Source organism: Syngnathus leptorhynchus, chromosome 20 (assembly GCF_054491065.1).
Source record: "Syngnathus leptorhynchus isolate UIUO chromosome 20, UIUO_Slep, whole genome shotgun sequence".
In the NCBI taxonomy this organism is placed as follows: Eukaryota; Metazoa; Chordata; class Actinopteri; order Syngnathiformes; family Syngnathidae; genus Syngnathus; species Syngnathus leptorhynchus.
This window is the reverse complement of record NC_141214.1, coordinates 3,179,896-3,194,550: the sequence shown is the minus strand read 5'-3', so window position 1 is coordinate 3,194,550 and position 14,655 is coordinate 3,179,896. Positions and strand designations below refer to the sequence as shown.

General features: G+C 45.0%; 4 protein-coding genes across 5 annotated transcripts; 1 reads left to right on the top strand and 3 right to left on the bottom strand.

Annotated features, from left to right (window-relative positions):
• The first annotated feature begins 161 nt into the window (after positions 1-161).
• ago3b (argonaute RISC catalytic component 3b) lies at positions 162-7,252 on the top strand. 2 transcript variants are annotated; one of them, XM_085901424.1, is made up of 20 exons: positions 162-311; positions 479-737; positions 1,599-1,770; positions 1,835-1,955; positions 2,089-2,297; positions 2,380-2,516; positions 2,635-2,769; positions 2,845-2,932; positions 3,014-3,161; positions 3,231-3,350; positions 3,430-3,552; positions 3,829-3,962; positions 4,045-4,229; positions 4,301-4,460; positions 4,532-4,622; positions 4,708-4,902; positions 4,974-5,108; positions 5,180-5,281; positions 5,351-5,550; positions 5,637-7,252. In XM_085901424.1, the coding sequence occupies exons 2-20, from the start codon at positions 719-721 to the stop codon at positions 5,743-5,745; spliced, it is 2,583 nt and encodes an 860-aa protein (XP_085757550.1). In that variant the 5' UTR covers positions 162-311; positions 479-718; the 3' UTR covers positions 5,746-7,252. The 2 variants fall into 2 exon arrangements, with proteins under 2 accessions (XP_085757550.1, XP_085757549.1); XM_085901423.1 differs by having other exon boundaries at positions 3,430-3,573.
• A 1,302-nt stretch (positions 7,253-8,554) lies between these two features.
• On the bottom strand, positions 8,555-9,808 carry LOC147040891 (free fatty acid receptor 3-like). Its single transcript, XM_085900919.1, has 2 exons — positions 9,791-9,808; positions 8,555-9,714 (listed from the first exon to the last, which is right to left on the bottom strand). The coding sequence occupies exons 1-2, from the start codon at positions 9,806-9,808 to the stop codon at positions 8,812-8,814; spliced, it is 921 nt and encodes a 306-aa protein (XP_085757045.1). The 3' UTR covers positions 8,555-8,811.
• On the bottom strand, positions 9,703-11,192 carry LOC147040890 (free fatty acid receptor 3). The gene has a single exon (XM_085900918.1). It carries the CDS (start codon positions 11,190-11,192, stop codon positions 10,197-10,199), a length of 996 nt encoding a protein of 331 aa, XP_085757044.1. The 3' UTR covers positions 9,703-10,196.
• A 309-nt stretch (positions 11,193-11,501) lies between these two features.
• Positions 11,502-14,532, bottom strand: tekt2 (tektin 2). The gene is made up of 10 exons (XM_085900815.1): positions 14,411-14,532; positions 13,624-13,783; positions 13,429-13,554; positions 13,154-13,359; positions 12,945-13,088; positions 12,760-12,874; positions 12,588-12,695; positions 12,383-12,526; positions 12,239-12,318; positions 11,502-12,172 (listed from the first exon to the last, which is right to left on the bottom strand). The coding sequence occupies exons 1-10, from the start codon at positions 14,467-14,469 to the stop codon at positions 11,971-11,973; spliced, it is 1,344 nt and encodes a 447-aa protein (XP_085756941.1). The 5' UTR covers positions 14,470-14,532; the 3' UTR covers positions 11,502-11,970.
• Between the last annotated feature and the right edge of the window lie 123 nt (positions 14,533-14,655).

The window sequence follows — 14,655 nt, the reverse complement described above, 5'->3', positions numbered from 1 at the left end:
ATCAAGAAAAAAAGATGAACACAAAGTTGATTCCTCCCCCTCTAAGCGTGTGATCCAGAAATGGAAAAAAAACTCTCAGTCTCAGGGTAAGTTTTATTATTTTGACAAGCTATTTCGGAAATGTAATTAGCTGCTACTTGCTAACTTGATGGCGAGGTTAACGAGGGCGCTGCATATACATTTCACACAGTGGGCTCACTGTCGCTGCTGTCAAGGCATATTTCGGGCAAGGGAAACCCTGATATAATTTAATATACATATTTAAAATTGCCCGTCGCGCAACGTAAAAGAAGAACGTGATCAAAAAATAGGTAAATATTTGTATGAGTCGCGTCTGTTGTGTTGTCACTCCGTCGTTAATGACGATGGCTAAAGCTAACTAATGTTATTACTGTAGTTTGGTGAGTGTTAGCGGCTAACACCAGATCCAGCTAACTCCGCTCGCAAACTTAAGAATATTGTCATTCTTTCCTTCCAGCTTGAGCTGGAAAAAAAAATCAAAAGAGATAATCGGGGAGATCTACACCAATCTTGAATTAATTTAGGAAAGGCAGTGGAGAGAACTACCAGCCAAGTGATTCTTCTCCTCAGCGGCCCGGTTCCACATCAGCTGGAGCAACCGGGAGGCAGCGTTTGGACCTTCCGTGGAAGACGTTCTGTGAGCAGGGAGGGTTGGATGGTATCTGGGTGCCGGGTCATCCGGGGAGAGAACTCATGAATGGAAAGCGGAACAACAGGTGGGTAGTCTTGTGTGACAGTTGGTCGTAGTTCTTGTCAAGTTTGACACATATGTCGAGTCGATTGCAGGTGCTTTCCTGCATGTCAAATATTTAGGCTTGCTACAGGCCAAGAAATGCACTTTGGTGTGTGTCATGACTAAAAATCCTTGGAACTGTGCAAACATGTGCTCCATAAATTGCTGGTTATTTTTGCCAAACATAAATAAGCAGTTCAAAAATGGATACATGGATCATTAAAGTCCTTGCATACTGTTCATATTGTTATGATGCCGTGTGGGGCTAAATAAAGTTTTCTGAATGTGTATCAGTTTAAGCAAGCAGTTGTGTGTTAAGTGATATATTACTCAAATAGCCATGCCAATAGTTGACTCAGCATTCACACAACAGTTGCCTACCGGCATTTATTTCATCAGTCCGTGAAAGAGCAAGCCTAAACCAGTTTTTCGACGCTGTCAAAGTCAGGTGTTGTCAACCCGTCAGGTGGGCCTGAGAGCTTAACTCACTTTGACAGCAGTGTTTGTGTTTATGTGTGAGTGTTTCTTTTCAGCTACTGCCATAGCAACCCAAACTATTGATTAATGGTCACTGTTTTGCTTCCTGCCTTAATTACACACCGACTGAGCATGTCAGGTCATTAGTCAACTTGTGTTGTTGTTGCCAAGGGGGACAATTTGTGAGTCCCAGCTTTGTTATTGATGTTGTTTGCAGTTCTGGACTGAAACTGACCTATTTTAGCTTTGCTTTGGTTTTCTATAGCATTTGGAGACAGAAAGTTATGCTAAATTAGCTAATGACTGACTCGAAAATAGTTTTGTAGTCGCATGGATGATGACATTGAAAATCCCAATTGTGTTGCAGGAGCCGCTAGCGCCCAAGCCCTTTTTTCATTGCCGCAGCGACCCGGCTATGGCACCATCGGGAAGCCCATCAAGCTTCTCGCAAACTGTTTCCAAGTTGATATCCCCAAGATCGATGTCTACCTCTATGAGGTCGACATCAAACCTGACAAATGTCCTCGCCGGGTCAACAGGTAACAAAAGAACCCTTATCTCGATGATGGAACAAATATCCATTCATCATTGTGGTTTCCACAGGGAGGTGGTGGACTCCATGGTTAAGCATTTCAAGGTGACCATCTTTGGTGACCATCTTCCAGTTTACGATGGGAAGAGAAGCCTTTACACCGCTAACCCACTTCCTGTTGCCACTGGTGGGGTAAGAGTAATCATTCATATTCATCTTGTGGTTTTGAGCAAAGGCGTTGTCCTTCGACTTACTATTTCCTCTTTGAAGGTTCTGCATTAATTGTTGAAACCATGACTCTATTTTGAACTGACCTCTCTCTCAGGTTGATTTGGACGTCACCCTCCCAGGCGAAGGTGGCAAGGACCGCCCGTTTAAGGTCACCGTCAAGTTCGTGTCATTGGTCAGCTGGCATCTGCTGCACGAGGTTCTCATGGGACGCGCCGTAGCTGAACCGCTGGACCTGGAGAAACCCGTCAGCACCAACCCGGTTCATGCCGTTGATGTCGTTCTTCGTCACCTGCCCTCCATGAAGTGAGATCTTGTCTGTAGTGATAGCAAAAATAGATTTTCAATTGATGCATCACAATTTTTTTTTTTTTTTTATGGCGATCAGGTACACTCCTGTCGGACGATCCTTCTTCTCCTCACCGGAGGGTTACGACCACCCGCTCGGTGGAGGAAGAGAGGTTTGGTTCGGCTTTCATCAGTCCGTACGGCCGGCCATGTGGAAGATGATGCTAAATATTGATGGTGAGAAAGCAGAACATGATGAGAACATTCAGCGTCTGGGCAACATTTCTTCAAATAAACGCTTCTATCTGGGTTCACAGTCCATTAAATCTAACGGCGTCCTTGTCCTTTATTTCAGTGTCAGCCACAGCTTTTTATAAAGCTCAGCCAGTCATCCCGTTCATGTGCGAGGTCCTGGACATTCACAACATTGATGAGCAGCCTCGCCCACTCACCGATTCCCACAGGGTCAAATTCACCAAAGAAATCAAAGGTGCTTAGTCTATTATTTTTTTTGTTTCTATTTTTATTTTTTTTGCTAACACAATTGTTTCACTTGTCTTTCCAGGTCTGAAAGTAGAAGTGACACATTGCGGAACAATGCGTCGAAAGTATCGAGTTTGCAATGTAACACGTCGTCCCGCGAGCCTCCAAACGTACGATCTGGATTTATAAACGTACTCCAAATTGTAGCAAAATCAAACCTGATAACAAATGTAACCTTTTGAAATCCACAGTTTTCCTTTGCAACTGGAGAACGGCCAAACAGTGGAACGCACAGTGGCACAATACTTCCGGGAGAAATACAATCTGCATCTCAAGTATCCCCACCTGCCTTGTCTGCAGGTGGGACAAGAACAGAAACACACCTACCTGCCCCTTGAGGTACGTCACACATTGCCTCAAACAATTCAAATGGCCACCAATGATTAAGAACTTTTTTTTTTCTTTCAGGTGTGCAATGTAGTTGCAGGTCAGCGCTGCATTAAAAAGCTGACAGATAACCAAACATCTACCATGATAAAAGCAACAGCCCGATCTGCCCCGGACAGACAAGAGGAGATTAGCCGACTGGTAACACGCCCCCCCCCCCCACACACAGTCAAATCCTATTTGTGTTATGTCGACTTCAACATCTTTTCTCTCCTCTTAGGTGCGCAGCGCGAATTACGACGCTGACCCATTTGTCCAAGAATTCCAATTCCACATCCGCGATGAGATGGCTCAAGTGACCGGCCGCGTCCTGCCGGCCCCCATGCTGCAATATGGCGGCAGGGTGAGCTCCGAACCCTATATGGTACTTACCACACATCATTTGCATGTTTTCTTTCAGTTCACTTTGTAAACTAACAATCAGGAACTACTCACCCCGAAAAAAAAAAAAAAAAAATCTTTTTGCGAATGCTATTTTTCCATCATTGAATTTTCCCCCCCGCTGCCATGTCTTCATCCCTTTTCTACCGGTGAGCTGCTTGCTGCCCGATTCTCGGTCTACCGGAAGCATCTGTGCGCTTACTCGCTCCAGCAGATCAACCCTACACTATTATTGCAGAACCGCACAGTGGCCACACCCAGCGGCGGGGTCTGGGACATGAGGGGGAAGCAGTTCCACACCGGAGTCGAGATCAAAATGTGGGCCATCGCTTGTTTCGCCACTCAGAGGCAATGTCGTGAGGAGGTTCTAAAGTAAGTTGGCTTGCATGCTCTTTGGCCGCTGACTTCATCTGTGTATAGTGACAATTTTTTTTTTTTTTTTTTTTGTCTTTAGGAGCTTTACTGATCAGCTGCGGAAAATCTCAAAAGATGCCGGCATGCCAATTCAGGGTCAGCCCTGTTTCTGTAAATATGCCCAAGGCGCTGACAGTGTGGAGCCCATGTTCAGACACTTGAAGAACACCTATCTGGGACTGCAGCTAATTATCGTAATCCTTCCTGGAAAAACACCCGTCTACGGTATAAAGATGATAAGCAGGAATGGAAATTAAAGACGAGTTATGGCTCAACATTTGATTTGTCATCCACAGCTGAGGTGAAGCGGGTTGGAGACACCCTCCTCGGCATGGCTACTCAGTGTGTCCAGGTGAAGAACGTGGTCAAGACATCACCCCAGACATTGTCCAACCTCTGCCTCAAGATCAACGTCAAACTCGGAGGCATCAACAACATCCTGGTTCCTCACCAACGGTAAAGTCGACATTCCGTTGTATTTCAAACCAGCGACTGACCAAATTGTTTCATCTCCTCCACCCACCCAGACCCTCCGTCTTCCAGCAACCAATCATATTCCTCGGAGCCGATGTCACTCATCCTCCTGCGGGAGATGGGAAGAAGCCATCAATCGCAGCGGTGTGTCAATAAGTTCGACAATTTTCACGCTCCATTTTCTGCATACAAACAAAGCACACGGAACCTTTTTTTTTTTCCTACGCAGGTTGTCGGCAGCATGGACGCTCACCCCAGTAGGTACTGCGCTACCGTGCGAGTCCAGAGACCCAGACAAGAAGTCATTCAAGACTTGGCCTCCATGGTGCGAGAGCTCCTGATCCAGTTCTACAAATCGACCCGCTACAAGCCGACAAGAATCATCTTTTACAGGGACGGCGTGTCCGAGGGCCAGTTCAGACAGGTAAACGACGACGACGACGTGCTGTATCAATTCGAAGTAACACATTCAAAGCACACATGACTTTTACGTAGGTGCTATATTATGAGCTGCTAGCGATCCGAGAGGCCTGCATCAGTCTGGAGAAGGAATACCAGCCAGGAATCACCTACATCGTCGTGCAAAAACGACATCACACACGCCTCTTCTGCGCCGACCGTAACGAGCGGGTGAGTTTCCTCTGGTAACGGTCGTTTAGAATTGGAAAAAGCGACGAGGTTGAAATTCGATGACCCGCCAGGTCGGAAGAAGCGGAAACATTCCCGCCGGCACGACAGTGGACACCGACATCACCCACCCTCACGAGTTTGACTTTTACCTCTGCAGTCACGCCGGAATCCAGGTAAGCTCAAAAAGTCAAAGCGGACCGAAGCAAAGTCGTGTTTCTTACCTTTTCCTACGTTACGGTCAGGGCACGAGCAGGCCGTCCCACTACCACGTCCTGTGGGACGACAACTGTTTCACCGCCGACGAGTTCCAGCTCCTCACCTACCAGCTGTGCCACACTTACGTCCGCTGCACGCGCTCCGTCTCCATCCCGGCTCCCGCCTACTACGCCCACCTGGTGGCCTTCCGCGCACGCTACCATCTGGTGGACAAAGAACACGACAGGTCAAAGATTTCTTTTCCCCCCCCAAGAAAGGTTAACTTCTGATCCAAATCATATATTGACTCCATTTTTTTTTGGGGAACTCCAGCGCGGAGGGCAGCCACATCTCAGGGCAAAGTAACGGCAGGGATCCTCTGGCGCTGGCCAAGGCCGTTCAGATCCACCACGACACGCTGAGGACCATGTACTTCGCCTGAAGAGGAGAGCAGCCTGAAAGTGAAAGCCAGCCGAGAGTTCGCGTGCCACCTCCGTCTCCTTCCTCCGCTGTGTTTCAGAGATGAGATTTTTTTATTTTTTTTAATGCTCAGATTTCACAGGAGCCCGGTATGCGTTTGTACGTCGAAGACGATCGAGAAACCCAAAGCGTCCGATGATGTTCATTTAAAAGCCCTTTTTTTTGGATGAGTTTGTCACGTTGACGCTTTTGACATGATATTTTTGGCGCGTTTTAAACGGCAAGCTGCCTTAATGTGGACACAGGTTAGCCAGTTAAGTTGATGACAGTTAGTGAAAGATGATTTACAGCCATCCCGCGATGCCTTACTGTGAAGTGCAGAAGCTTAGACTGTTGTTTATCTTGTAGGTCAGCTGGTGTGTGATGAAAAAGAAGTTTGAGGGGGATTTCAACGCGTAGCTGAATGGCCCTAATTTTTGGTTTTATTTTTTGTGAGCCGTGTGTTTTTTTTAAAGGAATGAAACAAATCCAGATTTACAGAATTAAGGCAAAGATGTCTGTCGGGCTTACCTCAGGGTGTCCTTCAGTGCAATAAGGTTCGGTGATAAAGCGATTTTTTTTTTTTTTTTTGTCTTCAGGAAGTTTGTTTGGGATCATGTAGCAGGATGCAAAAGATAATGGCGTGTGAAGGGATGCTACTGAAGTGCCTGATGGGATTGGAGAGTGCAATGTTTGCGTGGAAATAAGGTTTGTGAGAAGCATGTCGGTTTGCAATGTTCTTTTAACCTCACGGCAGAACCACCGCAGTCACCGAAACTCGACTTCAGCTGCTGCTAGTTAAAGAATAATGTCGTATTTTCTTGAAAGAAAGAAAAGAAAAAAAAAAAAGCATATTATAGACTATATATTAATACAGTGGGACTTGAAACTTCTATATTCACTGCACTTAAGGGTCATTTGCCTGCATTGGAATGCATCTTTAGTCATGTAAATATTCCCCATTACACATTTAATGCAGTGCCCTGATGAGAAGTGACCACTCGTTGAGTTTACTTGAAGAACAGTAAAAAAAAAAAAAAAGCCTTTAAATCAAAAGCTCGGGCTTAACTGGACATCTGCAGTTTTCCCTTCTCTCACGAGTCCAAAGATTGAGGCGTATTTATATTTTAAGGTATTTGCCTGATAAGTAATCATATTGGAGGGCAGGTATTATTTGTAATTCTTTTTGATAAGTGTCATCGGTCTCTAAATCGGTTCACGCAAAGCACCGAGACCCCCTCAAAGTGTGATCGCTAGTGAAACATATTCTAGTCGAAGGTTCGTCCTCTGTGCCTTTTATGTGATGGTGCTGAAGAGATAAAAAAAAAAAAAAAAAAATCAAAGAACTATTCTCTCCATTTAACAATAATACTGTAAGGTGATTTTGTACTTTGTGTGCCTCTGTCATATGCCAAGAACAAACAAACAAAAAAAATGATGCAGGATTGATCTGTTTTGGAGCTGACAGGACCAAATGATTGGGGGGGGGGGGGGGGGGAGTGTTGAGGAGATGGGCAATGTTAATCACAACCTTCATACATAGCTGCAGCCCTTGTGAGAAAAGTAGTTCAACACAAACCTCATTGTGTTTTTGTTCGACTTTATACTGTATTTCCCTCATCAGTTTACTGCCTGGTTGATGTGCACATTTGTGGGAAAGCAATAATAAAGCAGCCGTCAAGTATCTGTGAATCCACTTCATTTGCTTTTGATCCATTTTTAAAATATGATTTTGGAGATGTTTACAGTCACGAGTTTGTCTCCAAGCAAAAAATGAATACCATACCTGTCGTACCTGATTGATAATGTTCCCTTTTTTTTTTTTTGCTGAGCTTTACGCTAGTCGAGACTGTTTTGTCTTAACACTTGCCTGGTTCTAATTTAAGCCTTTTAGTTATTCTATTTAATTTTTGTAATAAATACCTTGTTAAAAACAAAAAATATGTATTGTTTTGGTGGTGATCATTTGCTGAATGCAATTAAAATGTGCTCTTACAAATGGCCGTGTCTTTGTTTTTCTTCAAACCTGATTATAAGAAGCCATTACTGCATTCTACTTGCATACTATTAATACAAGGACAGTCAATTATGTATATTACTATCACTACCATCTGGTGTGGTGCTAATAAAGGATGAAATATGAGATTATGTCATAGTCGATCGCATTCAATTCAAAGATATTTGGATGTACTGAAATTACTGGAATGGAATTTTACATAATTAAACATGCATATTATCAGACCTATATCTCTATAGTTAGGTCAATTTTAAAAGCCTGACAATACAAGATGTCTTTTAATATTTCAAAAGTCATTTTGACCAGTCGTGATGACTGCTTTGGCTTAAAACAAGAGACAATTTCCAGAATAAGCCTAAGCAGTCATCACAATGGGTCAGTTATATTTTAAAAATGTGTATTTTTTTTTAGTCTTACAACAAAAATAGACATAAATTCAAAAACAAAAAAACGGCTTGTCTATTTGGGATTCTCAGAAGTCATTTCACTACCTGACCAGAAGAGGGCGACAAATGTATTGCTTTCTATTGATAGTGAGGTTTTGAGACACTTCCATTTTTGGTCGTTTGAAATTGAAGCAACAATTTCAAGCAGTCATCACGCCGGGTCAATTAGATTTTAAATATATATTTCTTTTAAAACTACAATCAAATAAGCAAATCGTTTTTCTATTTTTAATCAGTTTCCAAACAAACCAAATATCCAATGACTGAACAGTAAACGTTGCAGTATTTGCACCTTGTTTCAAATCATATTTAATTGCATTTGTGCCTTACATAACCTGCATAAAGATGGCAAACACCAGATTTGTTGTTGGCTGTGCTCTTTTTTTTTTTTTTTTCCAAAGCAATAAAACTTAATATTGCACCACGGAGGAAATCCTATTGTAACAAAACTGCCCCATATGATATATGACTGAGCAAATTACATAATAAGCAAATCCCTCACTCACAAACACGAATGTAATTTCCTTTATAATTAGTTTTATAAAGATAACATGTAGCCATTGTCCTCTGAAGTGGGAGAAGGTGCTCACCCACACCTTAGAATGTGCAGCTTGGTTACGACATTCTTTAAGCAGTGTTTTAGCATGCTCCGAACGGCAGCCGACGAGAAGTAAAAGATAAACGGATCCAGGCATGCGTTGAGGGTGCTTGAGAGCAACGCTACGTTCCTCCATTCCTGGCTCTCTTGACGAGCATAGCCCACCACGTGGGAGACGTTATAAGGCCCAAAGCAAACGGCAAACACCACCAGAGTGCCGAGGGCAAGTCCGATGGCCCGCAACCTCCGCCGCCTGCTGATGTTAGGGAGACGCGACAGGATGAGGATGAAATTGACATAGCAGAAGCAGCAGATGAGAAAAGGGATGCAGAAGAGGACGAAGAAGAGCTCCAGACGGACCGGCAGCAGGATTTTCAGCTCGGATTCAGTGAATTCCATGTAGCAGGTGGACGGAGGCTTGGCAGTTGCGTTTCCCCACTGGGCGTAAGGCATAATGTAGACGATGCTGAGGTTCAAGGAGGTCACCACCCAGAAGAGCACACAGGCCACCACGGCGTTGCGGGGCCTGCGGCACAGGGCGTACCTGAGGGGGTAGGCCACGCCCAAATAGCGCTCCACACCCACGGCGGTGAGCAGCAAGGTGCTATTGTAGATGGTGCCGTAGAAGATGAAGCCGGTAAAAGGACAAAGCGGGAAGGGCAACATCCAAGCCATATTGTCCGAGGCCTCCTTCATTTTAAAAGGCAGGAAAGCCAAGAAAATGAGGTCGGAAATGGTCAGGTTGAGGAGGAGGACGTCGATGGGCGCCGCCCGGGTACGTACTTTGTGGCAGAAAGTGACAAACGCCAAGATGTTAGCCGGCACCCCCATGAGGAAGGTGAAGATGTAAACAGGGAGCAGAAGGTGGGACATGCCGCTCTCGGACACATACTAGAGAAAACCAACATTCATATATTAACAATAATCGAACGACCGCCAGGAAATCGAAAAATCAAACGATGCCTACCTGACCGCTGTCAGACATGATGCCTCAGTCTCTCCATCACTGTGCGACTTTTGTTCCTGTCAACCAGCTACTGTCCCGCTCTGACAAATCATAAAAAGTATATATCCCCTATCTCACCTCCACTGGCGGAAATTGAATAAGCTTTTGGACACAATATTTGTCGCTCAGACTGTCCAAACATCATCACCCCGCAACCGTTTGTGAGCTCACTGTTCTATGGAAATTTGCCGTCATCACTCCGGGTCAAAGGTCTGGGAAGAGTGATGTATCATTCAAATATGATGCTTTTATTTTGCCGCAATCAAGGGGCCTGACATGAGTCAATAAAGTGCTTGTACCTTGAAAATGTCAAATATATCTCAAGCCTTTCGGGTCTTCTAATGAGGAACTAGTTGCCATGGTAACCTCATTCCCGACCGGGTTTTGGCAGGTCCGCCCCGGCTCGGCTCCCCTCGGTAATCGTAGCCGGCGATCGAACGTTAGCCAGGGTGTTTGGAGAGGTGCAACGGTTTCGAAAGCCTTCGCTCCATCTGCTTTGTCCTCCGCAAATCCTTCCCACCATCCCCCTGGAGGCGGTCGACGACAACATCAGCATCACCACGGGCTCCAGGAAAACGTTACAAGAGCTGGTCAACATGGCGTACGTTCTCCACTTGACGTTTTCCCCCGTCGAGAAGCCCACCACGTGCGAGGCGTTGTAGGGAGCGTAGCACACTACGAAAACAGCCAACGTGGACAGCGCCACCGCCAGGACTCGCCTTTTCCCCACGGGTCTTAAATTGGAGCGCCACACCAGGGTGACGCAACGCAGCGTGCAGAAGGATGACACGGCTAAAGGCAGGAGGAACAGAACCACGGCCATCTCCAGACGAAGCGGCAGGAGCACGGCGAGCTGGGAGGCGTTGAAATGATCGTAGCAAGCCAAAGCGTCGTCCTTGACCGAGACGAAATTGGCGCCGCCTTCCGCTACCAGGCCGACGCCGAGGTGAAGCAGCACCAAAACCCACAGGGCCGCGCTGATGAAACACGAGAGACGTGCCCGGCGGTAGCGCTTGTAGACGAGAGGGAAGGCGATGCTGAGGTAGCGTCCCACGGTCACGGCCGTGATGAACAAACAGCTTCCGTAGAGCGACGCAAAAAGGAAGAAACTATAAACCGGGCACACGGGAGCCGGGAAACGCCAGTCCTGAAGCAAAGTTTCCAAAGCCTTGACGGGCAACCAGGCTACCAAAACCAGGTTGGCCAGGCAGAGGTTGAGGGCGTAGACCACGTTGGGCGTGGCGCCACGTTTGCGGGCTTTGCGGACGTACACGAAAAGAACCAGCAAGTTGGCGGGAAGGCCCAGGATAAACGTGAAGGAGTAGACAAAAAGGGCCACGCAATCCTTGACCGCCACGTGCATGGTGAAGATCCTGGAGGAGTGAGGTGTCCTCAACTGAGGTAGCGAGGCATGTTGTCCTACACTCCATCATGGGCGTGAGATACCAATCAGAAGATGCACGCACTCATGCAGAAGTATCAGACATTTAGCGGGTCATAATTGCCCTCTCACTGAAAGGGAAAAACAACCAGGCCTTTAAGTGAAATGATTCAGAATAATCCAGGGTCGCATACGGTTCTAAGGCCGAGGCGGCTTAAATGATCTGGAGGAGGGGCCGTAAAAAAGGAGCAGCGGCGGGGAAGTTTGGTCCACCGAGGTAGTGATGGCGAGGATGGGGCGGACTCGTTTGGAGCACGAGGGGGGATCGCCTCACGGTTTTATGGTCGAGCAAATGGTTCGTGGAAAGAGAAAGAAAAAAAAAAAGGAGTGATAGAGGCGTGGGTTGAAATAAATGGAGCAGAAATGAGTTGTTGTGGAAAGACACAAATTGAAAGCTGAAAAAGTTCAACCAAATCAGGAGGTCCATGCTTTTGTCATTTCTGCTTTTTAAAGACAAGAATACACAGAGTGGTCTTCATTGACAAGGTTTCTTTCTCTTCCTGCATATATAGTCACATCTTCATGCCGTAAACAGCGTCAGATGGTCAAACATTACGACTAAACCAAACAAAGCCATAAAAAGAAACCACCTTAACACAAACGTGAGCCTTGTATGCACAAGTCACCTCAAATAAATTGCTCCTATATGATATAAAAATGAAAGATTTAGTAGAATTCAAGCAAAAAAAATAAAATAAAATCAGGCTTCAAGATGCCTGTCGCTCCTCCCGCTGGAGCTAGTTAGTAAAAGTAGCGGTACCGGAGTGTCGTCGCCGTGTAATATCGGGATGAGGCGCTTTCGGATGTTGATGCAACGTTCCTCCAGACACAAAGAAGCACGTTTCCTGGCGTGATCTTGCATCATTTTGTTATGATGGAGCTTCATTCTCTGTAAGGAGTGTCTGAAAAGAGAAGAAAATGAGGTGATTCCAAAAAAAGCGTCAAGTGTGAAGAGATTTCAAACTTACTGAGCTTCAGCTAGCTTTTCCTTCAGAATAGCAATGGTAACTTGTAGCTTATTGACTTCATCAACAAGGCAACGTTGAGCCTGGAGATAGAAAGGAAAGGTCAGACAAGAATAGTACGTGGCTTGAGATGTTCTTCACGTCAACCTCGTCTCTGCAGAGGTCCATGCCGGGTCGGTAGGTTCGGTTCTCCAGTCTGGTGTGAGCCAGCTTCAGCGGGGCTATTTTGGCCTTCAGGTCGGCATCCAATTTGAAGATGACGCTCTCCATGTCGGCGATCTCGTTTTCAGTCTTCAAGAAGATAGCTTTTTAGAACTAGTTTCACCATGTTGCGCGTACGGTGTAAACGCACGTTTTTCAGTTGCCACTCAAGCTCGCGACAAGCTTGTTGCTCTTGATGGTTGCGTTTACGCAGCTCAAACTCCGTGGCTCTCTGCTGGAGCTTCAAGTCGTTTTGCAGCTAGAGGAATTGAAAATGTTAGAAGGTCAAACCCAAATGTTGTATTAGAGGAGAGTTTTGGTACTTTGACTCTGGTGAGACTCATGTTCTCCCTCAGCTGCTCGGACATCTCCATGGCTTCATGGGCTCGGGCCAAGTTCAAGCGGGTGAATTGAATCCACTCGTGTGGCGTGCACGAACTGCGATAAGGAATTAATTGATTTTTTTTTTACATGCATAAAAAAAAAAAAAGACAAGATTGATGTTTACCCGGCAGGTATTCGAGTTGGATCTGGCTTGAGGGAAATCTGGGATGAGGTGATTGTAAGTTCCAGACAGGTATTATCGATCTCCAGAGTTTCCACCTTGTTCTGGAGGTCACCAGTGAGCAGCTGTCGAATTTTCTGCAAAATACTACAAAATCACAATTAGTGGCGCCATAGTGATTGAAACTCCAAATCGATTGCTCTTTATCTTACCAGAGCTGTTCAAACGCTTGATCAATGAGCTGCTGTAGAGCTTGCTGCGCTTTTTCCACGACATGCACTTCTTTTTTTAACTCCTTTTCCACGGGGTCGTTGACCAACTCAAATCCTTCCCGTCCCTCCCTTAAAGTCAGGCTCTCCGTGCTGACCTCGAGGGGAACAGCCGTGGCGGCCAAAGTCTCCTCGGTGCGGGTTTTCGACTTCCGTGACATACATATAATCATCGTATATTCGAAAGAGTTCTATTTGTTCATTTTAGACGACATTACCAGTGTCAGTGCTTGAATCTCATCATCTACTTTCTTGGCGCAGATTATGAGCTGATCCTTGCACCTTGTAACCTCGCATACCCGGTCCCTCAACATGCGGGAGGTATCGCTTTCGTCCCAGTTTGTCTGTGGAGTAATAATCATTGGAAATAACAGCCCAAAATGTTTTTTAAGGTAATGAAAGGAGGGGCCCACCATGCAGGTAGTGACATTGCAGAGTGACTTGCTCTCTTGACGGATGACATTGGAAGCGTAACGCTCAATCTCTGCAGTGGCAGATAGTTGCTGGTTGTTGTTGGACCATTCTGGGACAACGTAGTGCACCATGGGCTTCTCGGGATGTTTGGTCTTTGGACTGAGATATTGATAACCAAAGAGTTAGTCAGCTGGGATGTGTCAGAGCCCCCCCCCCCTCCAAAAAAATAAAAAAAATAAACAATAATCATAATGTTGGTGACGCCAAATGTTTTTAAGATGGTAATTTGCTCTATCAATAGAATCTAAATTAAATATTCCCCACTGTCGTGTGAAACGAATCTGCGGATCTTGGTCGCAAGCTAGTATTACATTATTCAGTTTCATTATTCACGTTACAAGTTTCAAATCCACTTTAATACATGAGTTAAAAATATTTACCTGTGTGTATTTGAAATGTAAATTAAAGTAGAAATTTTTACTTTACAAAGCGACTCGATGTTCGATATTATTTGGACGAAAATGCGCGAATTTGATAACACAATAAATTGTTAAATTAATAAACGTAGTTCATCCGTAAAATGGAATTAAAACTGAATAACCCCTTTTGTAACACAAATTGCAATAAATCAGACTGCAAAGCTGTAGATTTTGTTGTCACATAGCATAACCCGAAACTTGCAATTTTTCAAAATATAATTTGTGCATTTCAGTTATATTTATCTCTAACGTCTTTGTCATTTCTAAACGTTTAAAAAAAAATTTTTTTTTTCTTAAAAAGACTCACATTCGCTCCATTATGTTCACCTCGTTGGCGCGTGCGGGTTGTTGCTGCAGGGTTTCCATAGCAACGGTCCCTTCGTCTCCAGGTGACGACACAAACTTGACTGAAAACGTCACGCACACTTCCTGCAAACAGCACCCAACTTAACTAAATTTAGATTTAATATAATGTCAAACACAATGTTAAAAAATGCAAAACATTGTCGAATAAAAATTCTATGCTGTTGAGACAAAATGTCCATGACAATC

What these genes read in the sequence shown, in the direction of transcription:
- ago3b (XM_085901423.1), top strand. An exon ending in CCGAGGGCCAGTTCAGACAG is followed by an intron (nt 4,903 to 4,973) that starts GTAAACGACGAC and finishes ACTTTTACGTAG; the next exon opens with GTGCTATATTATGAGCTGCT. An exon ending in GCAGTCACGCCGGAATCCAG is followed by an intron (nt 5,282 to 5,350) that starts GTAAGCTCAAAA and finishes CGTTACGGTCAG; the next exon opens with GGCACGAGCAGGCCGTCCCA.
- LOC147040890 (XM_085900918.1), bottom strand. Translation starts at nt 11,192, where the DNA reads ATGCACGTGGCGGTCAAGGATTGCGTGGCCCTTTTTGTCTACTCCTTC.
- tekt2 (XM_085900815.1), bottom strand. Translation starts at nt 14,469, where the DNA reads ATGGAAACCCTGCAGCAACAACCCGCACGCGCCAACGAGGTGAACATA. An exon ending in TTGAGTGGCAACTGAAAAAC is followed by an intron (nt 12,527 to 12,587) that starts GTGCGTTTACAC and finishes ATCTTCTTGAAG; the next exon opens with ACTGAAAACGAGATCGCCGA. An exon ending in TGGACCTCTGCAGAGACGAG is followed by an intron (nt 12,319 to 12,382) that starts GTTGACGTGAAG and finishes TTCTATCTCCAG; the next exon opens with GCTCAACGTTGCCTTGTTGA.